Source organism: Aulonocara stuartgranti, assembly GCF_965226115.1.
Source record: "Aulonocara stuartgranti genome assembly, chromosome: 5".
NCBI classification, from domain to species: Eukaryota; Metazoa; Chordata; class Actinopteri; order Cichliformes; family Cichlidae; genus Aulonocara; species Aulonocara stuartgranti.
Window position 1 is genome coordinate 21,805,200 of NC_138943.1, and position 26,593 is coordinate 21,831,792.

At 41.2% G+C, this 26,593-nt stretch overlaps 2 protein-coding genes across 3 annotated transcripts; both read left to right on the forward strand.

Annotated features, from left to right (window-relative positions):
* Window positions 1-1,090: 1,090 nt before the first annotated feature.
* LOC309707516 (fibroleukin) lies at window positions 1,091-5,210 on the forward strand. Of its 2 annotated transcripts, none has more exons than XM_082534887.1 (6): window positions 1,091-1,679; window positions 2,254-2,452; window positions 2,807-2,884; window positions 2,957-3,069; window positions 3,225-3,487; window positions 4,434-5,210. In XM_082534887.1, the coding sequence occupies exons 1-6, from the start codon at window positions 1,404-1,406 to the stop codon at window positions 4,774-4,776; spliced, it is 1,272 nt and encodes a 423-aa protein (XP_082391013.1). In that variant the 5' UTR covers window positions 1,091-1,403; the 3' UTR covers window positions 4,777-5,210. The 2 variants fall into 2 exon arrangements, with proteins under 2 accessions (XP_082391013.1, XP_082391014.1); XM_082534888.1 differs by having other exon boundaries at window positions 2,257-2,452.
* A 12,153-nt stretch (window positions 5,211-17,363) lies between these two features.
* gata2b (GATA binding protein 2b) lies at window positions 17,364-26,265 on the forward strand. Its single transcript, XM_082532493.1, has 6 exons — window positions 17,364-17,706; window positions 17,951-18,377; window positions 18,945-19,532; window positions 21,234-21,379; window positions 23,902-24,027; window positions 24,850-26,265. The coding sequence occupies exons 2-6, from the start codon at window positions 18,152-18,154 to the stop codon at window positions 25,129-25,131; spliced, it is 1,368 nt and encodes a 455-aa protein (XP_082388619.1). The 5' UTR covers window positions 17,364-17,706; window positions 17,951-18,151; the 3' UTR covers window positions 25,132-26,265.
* The last annotated feature ends 328 nt before the right edge of the window (window positions 26,266-26,593 follow it).

Below are 26,593 nucleotides of genomic sequence, written 5' to 3' on the forward strand. Positions count from 1 at the left end.
TTCACAGGACTCTATTAAGTTTTTTGAAAAACAAAGTACACCCTTACTACTTCCACAGGAATTAAGTAGCAGCAGGATCTGCTAATCACGTACACTTGATTAATTGATTATTATCCCCTCTATGAAAGCAGAGGTGTTTGTAGTTTGCCTTGTTTGGAGTATTCAGGTGAGTCTTAACAAAATACCACTATCTTCCCAAAAGTGGACATCCCAGAAAATTCACACTAATGTTGACACATATTTAAAAAATTAAAGAAAAGCTAAAGAAAAAAACAACAAAACAAAACATGAAGCACACCTCAGGCTCTACAGGCCTCGAATGGCATGTCAAATGCTAAAGTTCATGGAGCAACACAGTAAAAAAAAGGTGGGCCTAAATTCCTCCAGATTGATATGAGATACTAGTAAAGTCATACAGAAAATGTCTTTAAAAATGGTTTCACATTAATATATCATCTCTCCATACTAAATGTCGTATGTGCATTTGTTCTCCTCATTACTGGAAGCGTGCCTCTGTAGAATCTTGATGACTGGGATGACTCTGGTGTTTATAGAGAAATTCCTCCCTTCTTACACCTATTGAATCTGGAGTCTTTATGGCCTCTTTGTAAATACAAACACTGCAACACAAAAGCGTGTGAGCTAGAAAACGGTTCATGGGTGGGAAGGCGCCACATACTTGGAGCATCTGCTGGATTTTCATCCTTGCAAACACTGTCGCATTTGCACCTTGATGATGGCAAAACGTAAGAGCTGCTCAAGGTGGGACACATCGTTTATATCATTAGGACAGACATATCAGCAAGGTGTAGAGTCTATTAAATCATGAGAGACAGCCATCAAAGTGCTTGTGTGTTTGAGATATAACGGCACTTTCATTCACATTCTTAGTGCGTGTATGTGTAAACATGCATCTCTGTGTGTGGCTGTGTGGGAGGGGAGGAGAGGCAATGAGATGAGTTAAGGAGATGAACAGATTGTGTGTGTGTGTGTGTGTGTGTGTGTGTGTGTGTGTGTGTGTGTGTGTGTGTGTGTGTGTGTATTAGGGGGTGGGTGCATTAGTCCGTGTCAGACAGCAAAGAGTGCCGCATTTATCTAGGAATCTGAGCCAAAGCAACCTCACTAGCAGGAGCACGAGAAAGGGGACAACAAGTGAGATGATCTGAGAAGAAAGAAAGAACATGAAAGAAACCCAGAGAAGAAAACACAAAATGGACAAGGACATGACTATGAAGATCTAATTTTCCCTCTTAAAAAAAGGACAAAGTCAGCAAAGTCTATTTGCCTGAAGAGGCACTGCTTGATGAGCTGAAGGAAAGTGAAGAGAAAGTTTGCAGGGAATCGTCAACACAAAGCAACTACTTGGAGGAACAACGTTGGACCACGGTTTAAAACATTTTTCCATGTTTCCTTTCAGTTCCTTTAAGTTTAGCATGCTTCCTCTCCTCTATGTGGGAGTGCTGCTATCCTTAGTTGCCTCTCCAGCCTGTATAAATCCTCCCTGCAAAGATAATCTAGTGGCCTCACCCATCCAGCCTGGGACTGGAGCTGCAGGTACCGGGGCTTGTGAGGGTCAAACTGGGACAACTGCCTGCGGGACAGGGGTTTCACTTGCAGCAATCTCGGACATCCCTCGGAAAGTGGAGCACAAACATGAAATACCCCAGTTTCAGTACAAGGTAACTGACATTTTATACAGTACTTTTCATTGTGTGTGTGTGTTTGTTTTTTTTCACAGTTCCCAGCTTAAAAATCCTAAAATCTCAGAGGGGCCAGAAACAACTCTTAAACAGTCAATTAACTCCAGCAGCCTGGGAGACCTTAAAGTTTACCTTTTTACTCATCGTGTTGTAGTGAGAGTGAGCGGCATACTACCAAACTCATGCCAGCAGGTTCTTTCTCATGGAACGCTAGACTTGGCACCACCTTCCAGCCAGGGAACAATAACCGTCAGCAATCAAAGAAGGGACAAAATTAGGTTTGCTTTAAAAATATCCTCATCATATGGCTGTGCTGAGCTCATGCAGGAACAGGTGTGTTAGGGACATGATTAACATGGGTGATGTAAGTGTAAGAGACACACTGTGACACAAAACTGAGCTGTCGGTTATGTGTGAGGATGTGTGGATGATATTTATGCACATGCACAGCTTTATTTTTAGACTTTTTATGCATGACTGAATAACACTAAGGAGTGCTGAATCATTTCTGACTTTCACAAAATGATTTAGATATATCTGTGTCACTGTCTAGCAGACTGGGGTTGTCAGAGAGCGCCTGGTTCAGCTGCAGCGCTGCATGCGCTCTGTCCAGGATACTGGGGGACCTTGGAGTCACGAGGGCCAGGAGAGCAATTCTCTTGGGGCCATCCTGGCTTTAATGGCAGCTGTGCTGACAGAGTGTGACCTCCACTGTCACAGCCAGGCGCTTGGAGCAATGGCTAAACGACTGGGTAAGTAGTACACCTTTATATCCCCAATCTCTGCAACACACAAACATGCACACACATAAATGCCAGTGCAGTCGCTCCCCCACACATAGTAAACAGAACCTCAATGAGACCTGCTAGGCATCAGTCATAGGTGAGTTCATAGGAATTTAACTGCACTAAGAAGCATGGCAAAAACTCTGTATACATGCACACACAGATGCACAGACACATACGGTACAGCTCACAAAGCGAAAAAGCCTTGAGAGCGCTATCATGCATCCTCTCTGTGAGGTATACAGGGGAGCATCTATTTTCAGCCCCTGACGACAGCGTGACTGGCCTCACTGATAACCTAATCTATCTCTTGGTTGGCAGAGAGCGCAGCGGTGGGGAGAGAGGGGGAGAAAGACTTGCTGCTTTTCCTCAAGAGCATCACTCAACATCCACCCACAGGTGAGGGCATTACAGGTAGCTACGTGAATTGTTGTTCATTTCTAAGCAGAAAATGCACTGTGTGTGCCCTAGTTGCCCCCTTGGAGAGGCTACATCCTCGGGACTGTGCAGAGATTTACACGCTGGGGATCAAAGAGAATGGAATCTACACCATCCAGCCTGACCTGAATGGGCCGGCACTAGAGGTATTTCAGATTCACCGCACTCATAAATGAGACAGACATATCACCCGCACCCCAAGCCCACACCACCCTGGTCAGCTTCTTTTGGAGATGTGCATGCTATCTGTGGATCAGTAAAATCTGGGCCTTATAATATTAGAATCTCTGTATTGGTTTAGGCTAAATGTGACATGGAGACTGCGGGTGGCGGGTGGACAGTAATCCAGAATCGGCAAGATGGCTCAGTGGACTTCAACAGAACATGGCAGGAATACTGGGAGGGCTTTGGAAATCTGCAAGGAGAACACTGGTTGGGTAACGCAGCGTTGCATGCCCTTACCTCCAGTGGCCAACACCAACTCCGCATTGAGCTGGAGGACTGGCACCAGCAGAGGCGCCAAGCCACCTACAGCAACTTCAAAGTGGCCTCGGAGGCACAGAGGTGAAGCACTCTGCACACAGATATATTTTCTGCGCTAAGGGATTAAAGTTACCTGGGGATTAGACCAAAGGTCAGAAAAAGAGAGACTTGAGTCTGGAAGTCAGCTACAACAAAAATTTATTTATTTTATCTTCAGTCACAATCTTATTTGCTTTCATGTATTAACAACAGCCATGAAAACTTGTTTTCCCAATCACTTTTTTCTTAAGTATGAACTGCACGTTTACACGAACAGACAAGGTTCTGAATATTTCAGTCAAAATGTGATTAATGTCCTGAGAGATGTGTGTTGTTTTTGTATGGCTGCCAATCAGTTTTGATCAAACTACATCCTGAAGCAGATCAGCAGAGTTAATAAATTAAAAGTTAATAAAGTTTTTAACATTACCTTTCAAACTTTAGCAAAGGCAATTAATGTCTTCGCCTAATGTCTTTATGTAATTCAAATGGCCATCTTTAACTTACTTTAAACTGTAGTTTTTGAAGTTTTCACTTTTACCTATAATCAGTTATTTGCATTCTAGTTTTCCACATATACGATAGTCTACATAACACTATACAAGCTAGGAGACTTGTATATCCAGGACTCTTTCCATTATCACCCATTCACTGTCTTGGTGTGGCTGTGACTCAGGATGTAGAGCAGGTCATTTACTAATTGGAAGGTTGGTGGTTTGTGATGGTTGCTAGAAGTGTGAATGTTTGCTAGAAGGCACTTCAACACAGCCAAAAGTGCTTGTATCAATGGGTGAATGAGACGTGTTATATAAAATGCTTTGATTGCTCAAGTAAAGTAGAAAAGTACTGTATAAGAATCAATCCATTTGCCACCTTGCCGGGAGTGTGAAATTAATATAAAACATAATTTTACTCGGCTTTTAACAAACAACACACACATAAAAACAAAACAAAAAAAAACATCAAATGTTGTTTGTCTATCTTCCAGGTATCGCCTGACAGCACGGGAGTATTCTGGTGATGCAGGTAATGCACTGAGCTACAGTAAGCGCTACAACCACGACGGCAGGTCCTTCAGCACTGCTGACAGAGACTATGACCGTTACGTGTCGGGAAGTTGTGGTCAGTACTATGGTGCAGGCTGGTGGTTTGATGCTTGTCTGGCAGCTAATCTGAATGGACGGTACTACCGTGGGCGCTACAGCGGGGTAACCAACGGCATCTACTGGGGAACGTGGTACATCCTGACAGATGGACGAACTGGAGAGCGCTACTCCTTCAAGAGGGTGGAGATGAAGACAAGACCCAAAAACTTTATGGGAACAGACTAAAGATAATGATGTCAACATAATGGGGAAAATTTGCTGTGCAGTAGACTACAGTAATAATCACACCAGACACTTTCTTTCTTGTTTTATAATCGATAGATGCTTTGGTCACTATATTTAGCATTGCTTTCATGTCACTTATCAGTTATATGCAGATGGCAGCTAAAAGATTAAAAAAAAAGTGTAAAAGAAATAATGTTTAAATGCTGATTAGCAGACTGTGAAGCTCTACTTTCTTTATGATGGGCTCACTCTGGTAAAAAATACATGTTACTTCATAACTGTGAAACAGTTAAATACATATTGAAAATATTGCAGAGGTTGCTGTAATAAATTTCCAGAATCTTTATTGCACATCAACAACCTGCAAAAGGCTACCTTAATGTATCACAGGATGCCAGGGGAGGCATGTTTTCTCCGTGTTAACAGTTTAAGGACAAGACAAACAACCCAAACCACACATGAAAGTCATCCTTCACATGCATGAGTTAATACTGGTAATTTGCTTGTGTTCCTACCTGTCTATGCTCTGTGACCTACAGAAATACAAGCTGCCTGCAGCAGCTCACAGACATTGTAGGTCAGATGAAGTCATGGGAGACCGTTTACTAAAAGGCAAGAGGTCATCGTGTCCCTGCAGAGAGCTCAGCTGTTATATACACAACTAAAACTAAAACTTCATCACACTGTGATTCATGTGACAGGGTGTCTAACCACAGTCCCCTACTGTATGTTCTGCCTACAGCTGCTTTAATAGAAAGCCAAAGAGCCAAAGCTCACAGTCTGATACTAAACCAAGAGTAGCCCAGTTTTAGACAGGCCATCTCACCTGACTAATACTTTCCCAGGTAGAGGTCTAACACACTGACGCTAACTCTCAGGACCTTCTTTTTTTCCTTTTCTGTTGGCAAACCGTCCTCCACCCACCTCTATTAAATCAAACACAAACATACAGAAACAGTCACCCTCCCCTGGTCTCTAGAGTTGGTGTCAGCGGGGGTGATTCATCCACAGATGTGTTTCACGAAGACGTTTTGGGAGTAGGTATGTGAGTCAGTGGGTGTGTGTCTCACAGTCTTTGTAAAAGACTTTTTACTTTTAGCATTGTTTGCAGTGAGCTGTCAGTCTCTGCAACAAGCAGGCTGTCTAATGTGATCGTGTGACAGCGCTCTCATCTAAACACACAGACACACTGCTGTCAGACCTCCTACCTGTCAAAGTATTTCACATACACTACTTATCTACACACAAGGAGATGTCTGTTTTATGCACACACACAAACACACACACACACACACACACACACATGCACACACACACAGGAGTCAGTGGTTCTCTCAGCAGATAAGGAGGTGCATGATGTGCTTGGCTTCTTAAAAACAAATGGATCCCATTGTACACATCATGGGAAGGTAATCACTGTTACACAACCACAAGCTCCTTTTCACCTTTTCACCTGTTTCACACATAATATTGCACACACACACACGCACACACACACACACACACACACACACACACACACACACACACACACACACACACACACAGACTAACAATAAGCAATTATGATCAATCACCCATAAAACCTATTATACATATCAGCTTTCTAGTTTAATTTTCTCTGTGTGTCTTCGTGTGTGCTGGAAACAAAGCTGGATGGCTCTGTGTTCTGCCCCCTGGTGGCTCCTGGTTGTATTTTAGAGACTGAGAAAAGCTTTGTCTCAGCTGAAGATGAAATGTGAAGTCAACACAAAAGAAATTAAAACCAGGATAAAATTCTGTCAATCTAAATTCATTTTTTTTAATCTTTAAGAGATTCTGCCTGTATAGAGATGAACGTCTAAAAATCAAGCTCAGTATCTAAATCAATTTTCACTCTATGTCATCAATAAATGGAGCAAAAACCTTTTCCTACCACTTTCTGTTCATCATCACTCTCTATTTTTGCTTTCTATCACTTAATAAGAGTTTGACTGATGTTGTTCAGACCTTCTCAAATTTCCTCCTTTTTGACTCTTCATGCTCCGAGCTGCAACTGCTTTCAATAAATTCAATCACTCCTCCTGATCTCTTCTTCTCTCCTCCTTTCTGCATCCATCAGTCTTGTTGACAAGGGAGGAACAGACGCCCAGGGTTGTGTCACCACAGTATCCTGGCACAGTGTCTGGAGTGGGGTGATAGTGGTGGTGCGGAGGGGTGCGGAGGGGTATCAGCAGGCTCTGCTGCCCCAGGGCCGGAAGCCCAGACTGGGCAGCGGTTAGCCAGCACATCCCTTTGAGAAACACTGTGCTCCTCTGAGGGAAGTTCAGATATGTGTCATTTATTTCTAAGTGACACAAGAAAATATCAGATTTAAAACAGAACTCATGTTAGTAGTAGTGTGTTCATCTTTCTGCAGGAGGCTCTATTTTTATTTTTATTTATTTTTGTGGTGCTTATAAAATATGTTTTTATAATCTTTCACATGATGTAGAAAATTTAGAACAGCCCATCTGGTTACAAAAACTTAAAAATATAATATGATCTCAAATGCCCTATGATAGACTCTTAACCTATCTTGGGTAAGTCCTGCATCTCACCTTATGAAAGCTGGAACCTGCTCAAGCCCCATTGTGACCCTGAAATGGATGAGCTCTTATAATATGGATAGGTGGCCAATAATCACTGCAAATGGGGGAAAAAAAGTTTCCCAATCAAATAATCTGTTTATCCAGGTAATATCCATCAGTCCACCAAACGTTAATAATAATCAGTCTCAGTTTCTCTTTATATCATATTGAAATGCAGAGTAAGACTTCACAAAACACTTCAATATTTCACCCTGGAAACATTTTGTGTTTTTCCTCAGATTTGGCTCCAAAATGAATATAATCTCTCTTCACACTCAAAGGATTTTTTAAGAACATGGATGAAGGCAGAGAGAGTTTTACAGTTTTTTCTGATTGCTTAAGCACATTTTTTGTAACTATTGGCTAATTTTGCAAAACTCTTCACACAAATAAGAAAACCTGTCACCCAATAATCAAAACATTGTAGTTCTCTTGCAAAAGCAAACACAGCTAGATTAACTCTTCACACCTTCGTAAAAATGGTGTTTCCGTATCAAACAGTACACACAAGCCATCATCTACTAAGCACACAATGCGCCAACTGCACACTGATGGTATGAATACAAAACACATCTGGCTTTTGCTTTCTCTGTGCACAAGGTAGGCTATGTCAGTTTGAGCTCATACTTCTGTCATAGATCCATAAGCATAGAGGGATCCAAACTTCAAGTACATCAAAACAAACACAAGTGTTTATTTCCAAGTATAGGATTATTTGCAATCGCCATAATGACTATATGGGTTACTTGGTCTGCAGTGAACATGCTTCCTCTGCCCCCAGCATCTGGTCATCTAGCAATTCTGTAAAGTAACAATTTCAGTATTTTTACATCAATGGTACTGGTGTGTTTCTCATTGGCATATGGCAGTGCTACAAATCTTTGTGCGAAGTGACTGTACTAACCGATTCTCATTTCAAGATGTCCCTATGGTACTTGCTACAGTGTAGCGGCTCGAGTTAGGCTGGAGCCGTTGGCCAGCTACCCTCAGGGTCATTCCACGGTTGATTACATGGTCCACTATTGTAGCTCTGATGTCATCAGCAATTCTATTTCTTACTCTTCCTACCCTTCCTCTCCCCCCTCCTCATCTTCCTCTCCCTCCTCCTCGTCTTCCTCTTGCTCCTCCTTGTCCTTGTCGTCCTCTTCATCCTACTTCTTCACCTCCACGTCCTCTTCCTCGGCCTCCTCTACTTCTCACTCTTTCTGCTCCCTCCATTGTACTCCGCACACACAGCTTACCTGTATTATAGTGCTTAGGCTGATTGCAAAGTGAACTAATTATCTAAAAAAGTTTTCACATGTGAAAGTGTGCCAGACAGTTGGCAAGTTAGTGTTAATGATAGCCATACATGTGTATACTTTTGCTAGGAGTGTGTTGGAAATTTGGTAATTGAGTGTTGTGCAGTGAATTGTGCCTACAGTTTTGCAAAGTGTGTGTTACAAAATTGCAAACTGAGTGCAAAGCAGTTTTTGTGCTTTTAGTTTTGCAAACTCAGTGAGTGGTTTTGCTATAAGTCTGAATAGTTTTAGAGATTGTGCTACAGGAATCACAGTTAGGGTTTAAGCATTCAGAAAAAACTGTAAATGTGGGCTGCCCCTTTTTTGACTGCTGAAAATGACTGAAGTTGTAGGAATGTGATATTCCCATCCATGTGTTTAACAGCAGGTGGCAATGTTGCTTAGAGCAAATCTGGAAAACAACTTTCACATGAGAAACTGCACAGTAGTCTATAGCAAACAAGGCAAACAAAGTGTCTATAGAAATGAGAGAACAATAGCAACACTGTGCTCTGTCAGAAAATAAACAGCCGGAGACAATAACTGTGCTTAACCTACAGCCTGTTTATGTGAAGTGCGATGAGTAAAAACAATAACTGAGGTCTTATTTTTTGAAGCCATATATGTTATTCCGAATTATTTCAGGGGTTTTGATAAGTTTTGTTCAACTCATAAGGTTTCAGAGAACCGCTGAAAGCACAACAGCCCTGACTTGACTGTAAGCTTCAGGTTGCCGTGCCTCTTTTCAACACTGGGGGCGCCATAATTGGTACTGGAGGTCAAAGGACAAAATCTGCTCATAGTGATGTAAGTTTTTGAAATTAAGACTTTACAAAATTACAAAACAGGTGTGTTAATGTGGACTGTGGTGTAAATGAGCCTCGGGCTCAGCAGCACTGCATAGTAGAAAAGAATCTGGTGAGGTGACAGCATGGAGGAGGCGGGAGGATGAACTTAGTGGCCTGCAGTGGAAGGAACTTTTCATACTTTAACCTGCTCTCATTGCGATAAGGGCATGCATGGCGGCTGTCAAGTGCAAGGAAAGTAGGAGGAAGGCTTGAGGGTGGGGAGGAAGCAGGAGCGGGTGAGGTTTGAAAGGTGTGTGAGTATAACAGGCCGTTAGAGGCTTGTTTCCCTGACCACAGGACCACTGAGAGACAGCATGTGCCTGCTTTTAATACTGGTCCTACAAAAAACCAGAGAAAGGCAGCGTTCCGTTTGAAACCGGAATTCACCAGAACAAGTGTATCCTGATGTGGTGAGGAGCTGAGGTGAGGAGGGGAGAGGAGGGAGGGAGGGCTCAGAGGGCGCCAAGTGGCAGGCCTCGCTCCATCTTTATGCATGAATGTGCGCATGAAAGTGGAGGTGGAGAGGGTTTGCAGGCAGGGAGCGGAGGCACTGCAGGGTTTTTTCTAACACAAAAAACAACAACTTTTAATTAACTAAATATTTATGTGATTAACATTCAGCATGTTTAAAATCTTTTGGAGACTAAAATTATTGCAGTGCTTGCTGGTACAGCACTTTTTTTAAATCAAAAAGTTGAATACTTGTGAATAAAGTCAATAAGCTTTACATCAAAATTAGTCATTCATGACATTTAAATTTTATGTAATCAGTTATAATAGTTTTGATAAAACAGTGTTTGATGAACTTCTGGTATAATAAGAAAGCTTCACTTGATACTTTAAAGCAGCAACTTCAACATTAGATTAAAGTTGACCACTTGCGTATTAAATGTGCTGCTCATAGAAATGAATCTTCAGTGTTTTTAACACAGAAGGAAGCTGGTTCACTGATTCACTCACATGTGTATGAATATACATGCTCACAAGCACTTTATTAGAAACACCACATTAATGCTATCATTGATGCTGTGTAGGTGCTTCATTTGCTCATCTTTAGCTGCCATCCTGCAAATGTGTCTGCTGCACAGCTGTGATACAAATCTCCTCATTCTAAGATCTCCCAAAGGCATCTTACTGGTTTCACATCTGCTGAGTGGCCAGGCCTTTGCCTGCTGCCCTGTATAGCCTCAGTCTCTTTTAGCGAGTACAGGAGAGGAACATGGCGTGCTCTCAGTGTCGTGAATTATTGCTCCAAAGCGCTTTACTTCCATCAGCATTTACGTCTCATGCAATTCCATAATAATCCACCTCTGATGTGAGGGAAAGACGGAGAAAATAACAGGAGAGGGGGTGAAACGATTGAGAGTGCTGATCAGGCAGACTCCAAATCAAAGGATTATCTAATCTGATAATACCTGCTGACAACAAAATTCATGCGGGCGACCTCCAGGGGGTCAGAAGCAGCTCATCATAATATACCAGGAAGACCTTTCACAATTAATAATCCAATAAATCCTTTAAATATGCACACTGTGCTTGTCAAATTATGAAATATGAATACTGAGAGAGAAAGAATGAATGTGCGTACATGTGTGCATGAGCATATGTGTGTGTGTGTAAAGTTCAGTATGAAGGATGTGGTAAAGCAGCCCAATGGTCAGCTGTGTTTCTCTTCTCTCTGTAGCTTTCTCTCTTGCACCTGCAGAAAGTTGTGGCAAAGAGGGAAAACACACACACAGACACACACACACACTCTGTCACTGCACTCTGATGACTTCACTGTCTTCTGCCTGAGCAGCCGCAAAAGCCACACTGAATTTCTGTAAATGCTACGAGATTTTCCTTTGTTATTGTGTGTGTGTGTGTGTGTGTGTGTGTGTGTGTGTGTGTGTGTGTGTGTGTGTGTGTGTGTGTGTGTGTGTGTGTGCGCTGTAGGCATCTTTTTACACAAAGACCAAGTAAGAGACAGGAATGGATCAGATGTCTTTTTTTCAGCGCCTCTGTGTCTGATGTGCGTGTGACATGTAGGATAGGTTAGCTCTGTAGAATCAGTTTAAGCCAAGCAGAAAGTCTGGGGATTTATAGACGGGAAATCATTGAGGATCAGACACAGAATGAGCAGACAGATGCAAAAACACACAACACCACCATGTGTACCAGAACATATGCACATGTAGATGCAGAGCATGCAAAAAATGCATGTTTGGTCCAAGGGTCTCGAGCCTGTGGCTCCCAGAGCCACATAACAAAAAACTAGCTGATTAATAAGATGAATGGAAATTAAAATTTTTTAAAGCATTTTAAAATCGGTTGGTAATAAAGATGACTGCTGTAAGTTCATAACAGCAACAAAACATGATATTACTGCATGCAAATGCAACATTAAATTAGATAAATAAGCTGTGTCACTCTCGTCATAAAGCTAGAATATGTTTTGCAGCTCCAGACTGATTTCTTCTGGTCAAAACTGGTTCTTTTGATTGTAAATTTCTTATTGAAGCCCTCATAAAATCCATCAAAGTCTCTGTCATATAGATGGTGATAAATTTCCTCTGGCTATTTCTGGAGGTTAACTTTACTTGATTTAATCTGTGAAAAACTCATTAAAGATTCCTGGTTGACTGACAGAAACAGAAATGAACAAGGGGCATCTGAAGCTGAACTTGATGAATTGGCACAGAGAATCTCCTTTTAAACTGTGTACATATTTATCTTATTCAGTTTGGTGTCGTAATAACAGAAAATGTAGAAAAAGTTACAAGTCACTATCAAATTCAGCCTTTAGTTTTACTTCTGGCCATTTTCCCTGAACAGTCCTTACTGAGCGCACACCTTAACATATACACTGCACACTCGGACGTACACTCACTCTACCCACAGGAACTGGATTAGCACAAAGACAAAACAAAAGAATGATGAAGTGAAATTGATGAACACGTGAAGGTTGAGGGGGGAGAAAAGGTTGTTTTGAATTCTACAACTCCCCGGACAGCTGCAGTGAAACAGAGATTGATTGACAAGTGGTTAGTGACAAGGTGTTGTAAACTCTCATATCCTGCTGCTCTCTGGGCAGGAAGTGAACCTATGACCTGTAATGACTAAGAAAAGCTACACAGAGAGAAATGCAAGATCAAATGAGAATATTTAAAGATATTCAAGATGCTGAAATAGTTTTTCACTGAGATGTGTGGACAACAGGAGTTTAGAAAATAGGGAAGAATCAGTAATTACAGAATAAAAAGCTACAACTGCTCTGTTGTCACAAGGGGTCACCACAGTGGGCATATGTTAGAACACATCACTGGATTACAGTGTAAATAAGAATCTGTTAATGACACTATTAAGGTGCTGAGGCTGCTGGGCCCGTTTTGTTAACCTCATTGCTCAGCAGCTTGCTAGCATGAAGGACAGCGGCCTAACTATGGTTATTTTTATAAAGTGTAAACTGTGCATAAGGAAAAGGAAAGATTACAGCATCGCTGCTCCTCGGCATAGATCCTGTAAATCTCAGACACTTTAAGGGATGAACAACTTTCTCTCAAAAGCATTGTGGCACATTTGTTTTCTGGATGATGGTGGTGAAAAATACAAAGGTTTAGTCATTGGCCTTTTTAAACCCCACCCCCACCCCCTTTTTTTTTTGCTGCAAAATATACAATGAAGCAGAATCTAAATCTTCCCAATCAGGGTGAACAGAACTACTACTCTCCCCTAGGTGTCACTGTCTGCCTGATTATTTCAACCAGCAGCACAGTTTTGTCTTACCATTAGGAGTCCTCCTAATTTGCAGGCCAAGAGTTAGTCTAGCTCTAACAAGTTATTCAAAAAGCTGCCGAGAGATTAACTTTTTTTAAATGGACGTCATATTTGTAATTTTTTATGTATTCACTTTATTTAAAAGGATTCTTGAACACTGGCTGTCACTGTATGCTCAATCCAATAAAATCGGAAAATACATATAATTACATACATACTAATTCAAATTGAATTTTAATTCAAGTAATTAAGTTATCTAAACATTTAATTATCCATGAAATCAAACAAATTCGAATGATGCTAAATTTCTAATAAAGAAAAAAATCAAATAAAAAACAAACATTGTTTTAAAAGTAACTTTGAATAAAATGAAACTGAGAATTACATCAGTTTTATGTTTTTTTAAATTAGACCCACTACTTTAAGGAACTTTATTTTATTTTCCCATTATTTTTTTATTGACTGCAGAATCTAATCTAATCTATAAGTGCTTCTAAACTCACCCTTTATTCATTCATTCATTCATTTCCATTAGATGTTAAATCATGTGCACTTAATGACCTGTCGCAAAAAACTTGCTATAAAAGGAAAACTTTTGACTTCAGGAATAACTGTCACACACCGCTGTGATGTCTCAGCAATCAGCTCTGAAAGGAAGAAGAAGAAAAGACTTTTTAAATGGTCATCTCTGGTATTTCACGTATTAACTCAGCTGCCTTCAAAATATATACTTTAGAGTAACCTATGCAGGCAGATTACCGGCAGCGTTTGAAGGACTGTGATTACGTCTGTGCGGGAGTCATCAACCTACCCCTATCTTCTCTCAGACTTGGGCACAACTTGAAGGGGTTTGCAAAGACTGATATGCTACCTCACTTTGAAGCCTTATGTAATTTGTCACAGTCTTCAACCCAGAATTAGTGCTATTAGGAACATGCAAAGAGGTTTGTTGTCCGCGATGCTTGCATCTATCAGAGCATCTGAGCAAAGGCCCTCACACTGGTGCAATATGAACAAAAAAAAAAAAAAGGGGGGGGGGGGGGGGGGGAGAGAGAGAGAGAGAGAGAAATGGGAAATGCTCTGTCATTGTAGGGGGAGTGGAGCGAGGAGGAGCGCTCTTGCCTGGTTTGACTTTCTGTTTGACCTTTTCGGGAAGGAGAACTAATCCTTGAATATAATAGACTGTACGATATGGAAAATGACTGCGCTGTTATCTGCGTTACCCTGGAGACCATCAGCAGCACCCAGGCCTGCTGCAGCTGCCAAGTTATTAAGCATCCAGTTTGTATATATTGGAAAATACCTTTTTTCTGCATTAACCGATCACTCCCCACGAACACACGTATCCACAGTACAACAACAACAAAAAAAGGTTCCTCCTATTCTTTTTGTCTGCATGACGGAACACTGATTTTCCTTTTCTTTGAATGAAGCCCTGAACCACAGGCTTTGTCCTGATTAGTTTTATCAACAGCATATTGTCTTATAAAAGTGTTCTCTTTATATCGAAATTCCTGACATAGCAGAAATGACAAATGATGGTAGAACCGTTCTCTTTGTTGAAATTTGCTTTTCAACTTGGGGCTATGGGAGAATTTCAGAATAGCCTAATTTCCTTCAAACATACCAAACATTTTTATTCTGTTATTTAAATGAGCAGGAGTTTTTTCAAACAATACGGAGTCATGCGTGATTTCAGCCATGATCATGACTGATTAAATAAACAAATATCAATCTCTGCGCTGTTACCAAACCGTTGCGAGGCTTATCGCCTGCTTTTGCCATTTGCAAAATTTCCAACACGTGAAAACATTATTCAATTTTTTTTCTTCTTCTTCTCTCTGCTTGGAGCGGCTGCGTCTGTTTAACTCTTATGCAGTCAAATCCAAGAAGAAAGAAATTAGATATCCCACAACAAAGAGCCGGAACCTCAGATGGCTCCTGCAGATAACCCAAAAATAATGGGAAGCCAAGCTGTATTTATGCTGTCAAATGCACCGAATAAAGACTTTGCACATGCACAACATTAAACTTGTAAATAATAGCCAACATCACCCCCCGCCGCCCCTCTTCTCTCTATCTGTTTATCTATCAATCATTCACACAGATCTAGTCCAGTATAAGTGATGCATTCGCTGCATTAGATGTATTTGTTGTGCGAGTTTGAAAAGGCGGCGATAATCTGGGAGAGAGAGATAAGAAATGCCATTTATTCCGAGGCACTTTGGAGCCTATTTCCCGGGCCGATCAGCCTCATTCTCCCCGACACCTCCAGCAGCTCGCTGATAACGATTAGGCTATTTATTATCTTCACAAAGAACAAAGATTAGCCAGCACCGATGAAAAATTACCCCGGGATGGGCTATAATCAGGGGATCCAAGGATCCCACCAGGATTGGATTTCTCTTTCTCTCTCCTTCAGTCTCACACGCACACATCAATGTAACAGGCACTTGAAAATAATTAAAAGCAAAAAAAATTAAAGCAGCAAGTAAAAACAACAACAACAACAACGACAACGACAATAACAAATAATAATAATAATAATAATAATAATAATAATAATAATTTGTGATTTCGCGTAGATCATTGCATTTATGTGTAACACGTTTAGAATTTTTTATTTTATTTTATTTTACTCTATTTTCTGTAAGTCTGCTCGGCGTTTATTATGAGGGGAAACCACTTCCTTTTTCGCCCTATAATGAAATTCTCAGAGCTGAATCGGGGAGCGACCTCTCTCTTTCTCCTGGGCTCGTGTGAGAAAAAGAGCCGTAAATAAAAGGGTGGATAGAATTAATGTCAAGTCCTAAAATGGAAGTGGATGTTCGCTGCCGATAAGGTTTTTATCGCCAGACCAGATCAAAAGGGCTCACACTCAAAGCATGTGTATTTCCACATTATCATGCTGATGAGCTCTAATACTGCTCACTTGTCCCTCTGGTATTCTCTGCTTTCTTTATGCTATGGATGTCCTCTTAATACTGCTTAAAACGAATTTTATATATATACATATATATATATATATATATATATATATATATATATATATATATAGAGAGAGAGAGAGAGAGAGAGAGAGAGAGATAGATAGATAGATAGATAGATAGATAGATAGATAGATAGATAGATAGATAGATAGATAGTGCGTTTGCACACAAAAGACAACTTTAATGGGCGTTTGAAAAAAAAAGAATAAATAATGAGGACATTTACACAGTCAAACTTTTTAATCTAATCGAATCTAATCTTTAATCTGCCCTCTTCCCAATCTTTGCTGTTCGATTGGCGGTTGTTGGCCTGTTCTTCGAAATCACAGCAGGGTCAGGAGGATGTACTTGATGTATTATTAATGCTCCCAAAGTGTAAATATCAGTTGCAGTGTCCTTCCTCGAGTTCATCCGCTGGGACTACAGTACAGTCCGATAAATCTCTCCCTCTCTCTGCTGGTCCCTCAGTCTTGGAAAAAGTTCATGTCCTGCTGAATCTGTTTTTTCTTCACTAAGATGCACTGACGTCAGGAGACGGCGTCAAGCAGGCGGCAGCGTTTGCCGGCCGGGGCTGCACGCGCTCCCTCTCCAATTATTGTCTGTCAATCAAGCAGCGAGGAGGGAGAGAGAGAGAGAGCTTTCAGCTTGCACACAGCAAAACAAACCATTAAACATATTTTAAAAAATAATAATAACGTGTAACCACAAATAAAATGACATGCAATACTGACTCCTTCATTTTATAACTGGATACATAAAAAGGTGATTAATAAACATTATCGACGCTGCCAGTATGGCTTCTTCATCGGAACATTAATGTATACATTAAAGAAAATGATCAGCCCACCTTTATTAATTAAACAGCAGCGAGTTCGCTGTATATGGAGCTGTCTCATGTAATAAACCGCCTGCAAAATAAGATGCGGCAACAGACTGACACACTCGAACAAGAAATACTGATTTGTTGAAGCTGATCTCTTAGCCACGGTGGCTGAAATGCATGTAGGCTTGGGGGGAGCTTTATATTTCACACTGATTCTAAATGCACTAAACATTTTAAAAATGTATTTTTGGCGAATTTTAAACAGCGTGGGACCTAAAATTCAATAAAAGTTGCACACGCCTGGCCTCAAGCAGCCAGACAATGTCTGCAGGAATATTACAGAAATGTCTCCGTGATTTTCTGGGCGCAGGCGCTGCCTCTGAGGTTTTGCGGAGGTAGTTTTCAATTGGCTGGGTCCAAGAGACTCCGCCTATGAGCTTAACAAGCCAGGCCCCGCGCTGTCAGCCACAGTTATACGTGTTGCTTTAAGTCCCAGTGGACAGAGTTTACTCTGACAAACACAATCGTAAACTGTAGAGGACCTGCAGCAGCAAACGCGGACAGACAGCCGTTTTCCAAAGAGGAATCACCCGACCGGATACTGTAGATAAAATATTGTCAAAGGTAAGATATGTTTACCTTATTGTCGCACAGCAGAATATCAGCCCGTTGATGGGTATAAAGAATGATGTGTTGAATGATGTGTGTTTTGAGGTTTTTTTGGTGTGTTGTTTTTGTTTTTTGCTACCGCTGCATCATTAGTGCACCAGATTCATCCATACGATCTGCATTTAGTGCACCGATGCCTACAAGCCTGCACAATACCTCTGCTTTTTAAATATTAACCTGTGATGTTTACTTGTTGCAGGTTTCCAGTGTCAAACTCGACTGAATGTTCAGGAGAGGAGAGGAGCTGAGTTAGGGAGGGACGAAAGCCAAAGCTCCAGTTCTGTGCTGTGAGTGGACGAGAGTGAAAACCTCGTGAAGGAGAGATATTTCAGGGGTATTCTGTCCCCTTCCTACCTGGATATCGTTTGACTTTGTGAAGGCGCTACAGAGAGTCACAGAGATGGACGTGGCTGCCGATCAGCCCCGTTGGGTGCATCCCCACGCCGTGCTGAACGGACAACACCCAGACTCTCACCATCCCGGCCTGGGGCACAACTATATGGAGCCCACGGCGCAGCTCCTGCCTCCGGATGAGGTGGATGTTTTCTTTAATCACCTGGACTCACAAGGAAACCCATACTACCCCAACCCTGCCAGGGCCAGAGTGTCCTACAGCCAGGCGCACGGTAAGATGGAGTTAACGCAGGCGTGCAACTTCAACGAACACAATAACGAACACAATAAACACAGAAACTCAGGAACAGCTGGCTTATCGGGAGTCTATCAGAAACAGAAGAGAAAACACATTTCTACATGTGCGCTGAGTTGATGTTTGTCACGGCATTAAAAAGGCAGTAGTTAACCTGAAATGTACCTGCAGGTTGTTGTGAAAACGTCTGTTAATTTATTTTCTATTTTATGTTGCCTATAAATAACTCGCAGGCTTATGATTCTTATAAACTGGGGCATTTTACATTGACCCAAATGTTTGTATTTCACAGTCTGGATGGTTTATTTGTTTTTTATTCATTTTATTAGATTAGAAGTTTTTTACAGTGCGGTCCTAACCTGCTTTTACGCACGCATAGTTCAGAGCATACTGTTGTCATTTCTGTTACAAATATATTATGCTACTTTATTAACGTGTTTAACAGGCCTGTGTATCAACAAGTCTTTGCTGTTTCTGCCTCTAAACCTGCAGCCGCCACAGTCGGAATCGGCTCCACAATAACAAGTTTGCTTCTGCTTCACAGCTCGTCTGACGGGGACTCAGGTCTGTCGGCCTCATCTCCTTCACAGCCCGGGGATTTCGTGGCTTGACGGAGGGAAACCTGCCCTCTCGGCTCACCACCACAACGCCTGGGCCGTGAGCCCCTTCAGTAAGCCCAGCCTGCACCACCCTGGCTCTGCGTCCCCCGGCGCTCTCTCCGCCGTTTACCCGTGCAGCAGCAGTTCAAACACGGTCTCAGCATCCTCTTTAACGCCGCCGTCCCACTCCGGCACTCATCTGTACACTTTCCCCCCTACGCCACCCAAAGACGTGTCGCCGGATCCAGGGGCTGCATCTCCGTCGTCCACTACCAGAATCGACGAGAAGGAATCTATCAAATACCAAGTGTCTCTGCCAGAGGGCATGAAGATGGAGGGCTCCAGTCCGCTGAGAAGCAGCCTGGCCTCCATGAACGCCCAGACCCCCACCACCCACCACCCCATACCGACGTACGCTCCCTACTCTTTCCCAGCGGCCCACGAGTACGGCAGCAGCCTGTTCCACCCGGGCAGCCTGCTGGGCTCATCCAGTTTCACTACCAAGAACAAAGGCAAGACACGGTCCTGCACCGGTGAGTCCAGCTCACACACATTTAAATACACACATAAAACAAAGTAAATGTGAAAATACAAAGCCAGAACCTGTATGTAAAGTCTGTCTATGGTTTATGTAACGATCTTATTGCAGGACTGCTGTTTAAGCGGTTCAGTTTAATTTTTTTTTACCAGCCTAAACTAAACCTAAAGAATGTTTAACTCTAGGGAAATCACAAACCACCGCGATGTATGCGTTTTTAAAACGATCTGTGGCGCCCTGCTGTTTGGGCTTTTTTACTTAGGAAGCAGAAATCTTGGTTTGCGTAACTCGTTTGGCTTTGGCGATTTTTAACCTCCTTTAAATTCACGCAATTTGTTAATAATAATAAACTGATTTTTCACTCTCGGTAATTATGGCCAGTCAGTAAAAAAATACAAGCCAATTGTTTATTAAACCTAGAGTAGTTTTTAAATGCCACAGTTAGAATCACCACCAACACAATAGCTGCTATTAAATAAAATTAAATAAAAATAATTTTAAATATTTACAGGAGCACCATTTACCAAGAGAATACAACCTTAACTAGACGCCGTTTTAGGACGTTTATTTTCCCAGGTCTTTTACTGTCATCCACATTATAAGAGCATAAATCAGTTTAATATATTAAAAAAATGTCTGTTTATGAATTACGTCCTAATTCTGCACTGAGTTCCTTCGCAATTTACACTAAACACAGCCAGTCAGTTGTTATGTGCACGCTGTGCTGATTGCCTCATTAATTTTTCACATTTGTGAAACACAAGTAGAAAAACAACTACTAAATACATTTTTTTATTAGCGTTTTCTCGGAGGGAATGATGTTACAGACCGGAGCATATACACTCCACAGATCTCCAGCACAGAGCCACTTTGATAAATCTCCTTTGTTGAGCGTGACTTTGTAATTGCCTGAGCTGGCCGCGCGAACAGTGAACTGGATCCAGCCCAGAGGTGTGAAAGGATGATCCGCAGGCGCACGGAGCCAAAAACCTCAGTATTTAGGCTAAGAGTCGCTTCTCTGTTACATAAGACATTAATACATTGTCCTGATTGTTATTTGATAACAGATCAGCTTCAAGCCTGATTGTGTTTGACCAACTTGTTACCAGAGACAAAGTCCAGGGAAACCCAAACTATCTTTTTATTAATTATTATTCTTATGACGTATGAAATCCTAACTGGCTACAAGTGTATTTCTTTGACAACAACATACTTATATGGCATTTTTTTTAAGTACTTGAAAATAATTAAATGTATTTAATGTAGCGTTACAGGTGTTTTATGTCAAGACTTATTTTAGAAGAAAAATAAGACTTGATGTTGAAGCCTTGGAAATTGAGTATGAAGCAGAGATGAACAATAAAGTCAGCTTTTGGCTCCTTTGTGCATCTGATAGTGTAAATTCTGAAAGAGTCACTTCATTGTCTAGTATAACACATTTAGATATTAATTTCTTCTCTAAATAAACCATCACTTGATACAAAAGCAGATTATTTTACCTTTAATGGGCTTAAAATAAGTTGTTTGTCAGTGTGAATTACAACTGCTGGGAGAGCTGCCACATCAACCTTGCCACCTAAATGAAACATGTCCGCGCACACTTGCACACATCAACACCAAGAATAAATACAGCCCGCAGGCTAAGCTCTAAATTAGGTGGCAGTTTTTACAAATGTCCATGTGTGTTCTCCTTCAGAGGGCCGTGAGTGTGTAAACTGTGGAGCTACCTCTACACCTCTGTGGAGACGTGACAGCACCGGACACTACCTGTGCAACGCCTGTGGGCTGTACCACAAGATGAATGGCCAGAACAGACCACTGATCAAGCCTAAACGCAGGCTGGTGAGTCCATTGCTCTCTTTATATGGAATTGAATGGCTATGCATGCATGTGTGTGTGTTTGTGTGTATGCATTGTGCAGGGTAGTAAATAAAAGAGTGTAAGGTGAAGGGTGAGGGGAATGAGGTACAATTCCAGGAAAGTTATATTTTCCCAATCAGTTTCCAGGAATTGTGTTTCTCACTCACCTCTTGCTCCTTTAGCTCAGACTGTTCGCAGAGTGGATCTCTCTGAATTGTTTTGTTATCATTATTACAGCTACTTCTGATACTGTCATCGATAGCAGGGCCATCATTACTATCCATCAAAACAACTCGGAGCCTCGCTGACACTGTATGGGTCATAATGCTGCTATATGCTGTGCTGATATTTTGACAATTTGTATGGTGACTGGGATTTAGTAAAGATTATGTGTGTGCGTGTGTGTGCATGTGTGTGTGTGTGTGTGTGTGTGTGTGTGTGTGTGTAAGTAAACAAAGCAAAACAAAGCTGTTTGTCAGACAAATTGTTTTAAAGGGACAATAAAGAACTGAATCATCAGCAACATATATTTCCTATTATGAACCGCTTCACAGAGAAGTAGGTCAGCGTTCAGCTCCAACTTTATGTCACACCCATCCCACTGATTACTGTGAATTCATCTAGCAATTGTTTAACACAGTTAACACAAGATAAGTCACAGTTATGGTGAAATCTAATTTTAAGGAAAGAAGCAACAAGAATGCTACTTTCCAGCTTTTTGTATTTTTTTCAGCGTCAGCTTTTGGCTGCAGAGTATTAAAATGAAATAATAATAAATAATTAATTATATCTTTGTACCTGAAATGCATTCGTGGAACCACCTGCAGCTGCTCAGCTGCTGTGTTTACAGTTTGTCAGCTGCAGTAGGAGGCAGCTGTGTAGCTGTGTGGGCCACCACACTTTACACCAGGATTTGTGGAGAGCGCTTTAAAAAGCTCGGACCAAAGGCACAGCGGATCAATACATTAGGAGCCCCCGAGGGAACTGATAGTTAAACATGTCAAAGTGTAATTTATTCTAATGAGAATAGCGTTCTGTAGAAGTAATATTTAAATCCCACTGGCTACGGGAGGGACGACGAAATACAAGCATCGCAAAACACCTTGGCACCGAAGGAAAGATGGTAAAGAAGATGAGGAAAGGCTAATAATTAAGACCAAGCACAAAACAAGAGAAGGTCTTGTCTTAATAATCTTGTAAATATAAACGTGAATCGGCCAGAGAAAAACCTGCATTGATCAGACGGGCTGACGCGCGCTGAAGGCTGTCACTTCCCGAATTAAATCCTTTCAGCAGAGATGGATAATAGCAAAGGATTCATTCTCTGCTTTATCTAAAAATAATAATATTTTAAAAAAATCCCGAAGCCATTAAGTGCAGAATAAATGCATATACGATCATATATCACGCATGCTTTCCGTATACGTCGGCCCGGGCTCGCAGAGCTCCGAATGCGTCTTGTATTCAGAAGCCTTCCAGTTGTTTCCTATCCGGATATCTGACCGGTCCAGATAAAGCGGCGGGCCAGTGCCAGCTTCCTCCTGCGGCCTCCTAACTAGCTAGCAAGCTTAGACCTCACTTTCTAGTGGTCAGGTTTTCCGTCCACAACACAGAAAGGAAAGCAAATACATTTCATTAAAAAAAAATTAAACAAAAGGAGAAGGGGCAAAGCTTAACTGTTGATGTGTGCCACAGTGCACCCCGGGTACGCTTACTTTCACTCTGTTCACAGAAAAAAAAAGAAAAAGAAAAAAGCTGGAAAAATGCTTGAACGACGTGTCGACGTCACACTTAATTTTTAGTGAAGTACCAATAACTGGAACATTTAGAGTCATGATGGTGTTCAGTGAAAAAAGGATTCACCTAAAAGCATGACGCAATCAGGTGTGACGTATGACCCCAGATTCATTTGGCTTTTTAATTTATTTATTTATCTTTTTAAAAACGGGGCATAAACATAATTTGAAGTCACTGATGTTACCACAATACTCTATCAAAATCTATTTCCCACATGACATCATAATAATACATTTTATATCAACTGTGAATACACTGAGGAGCTAGCTAACATCAGTTAAACAGAGCTGCCACTATTAGTCACCAAAACATTTGTTTTCTTATAATAACAATTAGTGATCAATCATAATTTTATTAGTAAAGGTCACAAAGAGCCACTGATTTTAAGCCCGGTCACTGCCAGCTTGTGTTTTTCTTATTCTTCCATGTTAGCGAATGTCATCATTAAATGTCACTGGACTGAAAACAAAGCATTTGAAAATGTCACACATGCTCATGGGAACACAACATGAGCATTCTCCACAATTTGATTATTATTATTTTTTCTTATGGTCCAATAAAAACAAATTTTGTGAGTCAACAGTTGCGACCTTAATGTCACAAAACAGTATAAATCACTGGATTAGAAAGTTAAGTCTATTCTAGATTTCTGCATACATGCCTTATTTTCCTGTGCTCTAATCAGAGCTTGATATTTATTCTTCCAGTCTGCAGCCAGACGAGCAGGCACCTGTTGTGCTAACTGTCAGACGACCACCACCACACTCTGGAGGCGTAATGCGAATGGGGACCCGGTGTGCAACGCCTGCGGCCTCTACTATAAACTGCACAATGTAAGTTTTTATCCTCGATCCCCAGTTTGGGGTCCAGTAGACGGGAAGTGAGCGGGCAGTTTACCCTGATTGCTGAGTGATAGGAGAGGCAGAAAAGAGAGGGAGAGGACAGAGAGGAAAGGGGGAGAGAGAGAGACAAAGGGTTGTTTTACTCTCAGACACTGTTGCATTCGTTGGTGTTTTCTTTCTTTGTGCTTTATTGTTTCCATGGTAGGCGTAATCCCCTTGAGAGTCACAATGGTGGGACTGTTATATAGTGGGACTGCCACCAGCCCAGCCTCCATATGAATAGCATTAAAGCTCAAGGTATAAAAAAAGGACTCTGTGGTTGTGGATGTGCATATTTCTCTTTTAAAAACTGACAGTGTTTATAACTTGTAGTTAGTGAATTGCACTGAGTGGTGCTGCTACTTGATGCCATGCATGTGCATTACAGTTTATTGTAGTTAATCCACCATGCATGATTCATGATGCTGTTGCTGTGACCAGTCCCTGGAGTGCATTGTGTATTAATTAGCAGCTGAAAACTGTCCTCAACAGCTGGACAATTTAGTCCTCTTTGATTTGACATATATTGATTTATATTTTGATGAAAAATTATAGTCCAGTAAATACAAAACTAGCTTTACAAGGTTTACACTGCAGTGGGAACCAACGGCTACAGACAGGACAAGCAAGAAGGAATGGATTAATGCATAATTGATTTTTGACTTTTGAAATATATTTTGCTATTTTCACAAACATTTAATACTTCTAGGTGTGAGCTCCAGCACCTAACTTTAACCTCATTATTCACCTCTTCACCAAACTTTCTCTGTGCAGGTGAACCGGCCTCTGACCATGAAGAAGGAAGGAATACAGACACGCAACCGCAAAATGTCCAACAAGTCCAAAAAGAGCAAGCGGCCCAGCGACAGCTACGAGGAGTTTTCAAAAAGCTTGCACGACAAGAGCGCTCACTTCAGCGCCGCCTCTCTCGGTCACATGACCATGGGCCACTTGCCACCTTTTAGCCACACTGGACACATGCTGCCTACGCCCACCCCGATACACTCGTCATTCAGCCACCCATACCACTCCAACATGGTAACGGCGATGGGGTGAGAGGGGGAGGTGGTGTAGAGTTGCCTACAAGAATCTGAGATGGTTACATGAAGTGGGATGAGGGTCTAAACTAGAGGACTGTGTGTACAGTGTTACAGGCACCCGGTTTGTGTGTCTTCATCTCGACTGATGATGCCAGTGGTGGGTCGGAGAAAAGATGTGCGATGAGGGTCAAGGACCTTTTACTGCTTATCTATAGGTACCAATTTTGATGGAAAACGAATCTGCTTCCTCTCAGTCAGGCACAGACATGTAAACACAAAAATGTCATTGCACCTCAAACCTGTGCTCCCGCTGACGGCCTGAGTGCAGTTTAACGTGTGCGGAACAGGTTCGTAGTTACTGTGAATATTGTAAATATGTGCGACTAAAAGGGGGGTGCCCCAGAAAGAGAGATCCCCTTCGCAACTTTAAAAGAATATATGCTGGATTTTTTTCTCATGGACGATTTTATGGGAATTTTCACAAAAGAAACAAGCAAACAGAAAAAGTTTATGAATTCTAATTTGACACTGTTTATTATAATTATTGTTATTATAAGTAATATTGTTATTCAGATAATTTATTTTCTTTCTTTCTTTTGGACTATATTACCTGAATCATAATACGGATACTGTTATCCCAGTTATAAATATATTTTTAGCTGAAGCGCTTTGTCTGAGCAGGTCAACATTTATACTCTTAAGAAATAAAAAAATCATGGTCATTATCTGTTTTTTTTCTTTGTCAGTCAATATCAAACATAAAAGTCTCTGAGAGGGCAATACATACGAAAAATTCACATAAATAAGCTTTCGCCTCATGAAAGTTCCATCAGTCCAAATCACAGGTACAGACATGTGTACATCAGGTGATCTGCATCCTTTCTGTGTTCTTGTTCCTCAGTGGAGCATGAGATTTTACCTTCATAAGGTCCTCCAACACTGATGTTGATGTTTCAGTGTTTAGAATAACCTGTATCATATTCATCTTACACCACCCAGAGTAAGACAGCACAAAATTGGGTGGTCGTTGCATACTGTTAGCGATAAAAAAAAAATATATATATATATATAAAACTAGGAGTTGTGACTAAAGACACTTATTTCCGTCATGATATTAATTTATAAACTTATTCTTAAATAAAAAATAAATCCACAAATCCTTTTATACCAAAGAAGTTGTTTCATCCCATTCCTCTTTGCTGGAAGGTGTGTTTTATTGTCTTTATTGTTTATGTTTCTTCTCAGTGTGCTCATATGTCACAAATACAATACTCAATTAGATTTAAAGATATCCTTGTAACTAGGGATGGGTATCATTTAGGTTTTATCCGATACCAGTACCAAACCGGTACTTTTGAAACGATGCCGGTGCTCAAATGGTGCTCAAACCGGTGCTTAAAGAATGGAGAACACAAAATTGGTCCAAAAACCTCTCATGTTCAGCTGTTTTTTTGTAAAAAGATAACAATGTTAGCCTT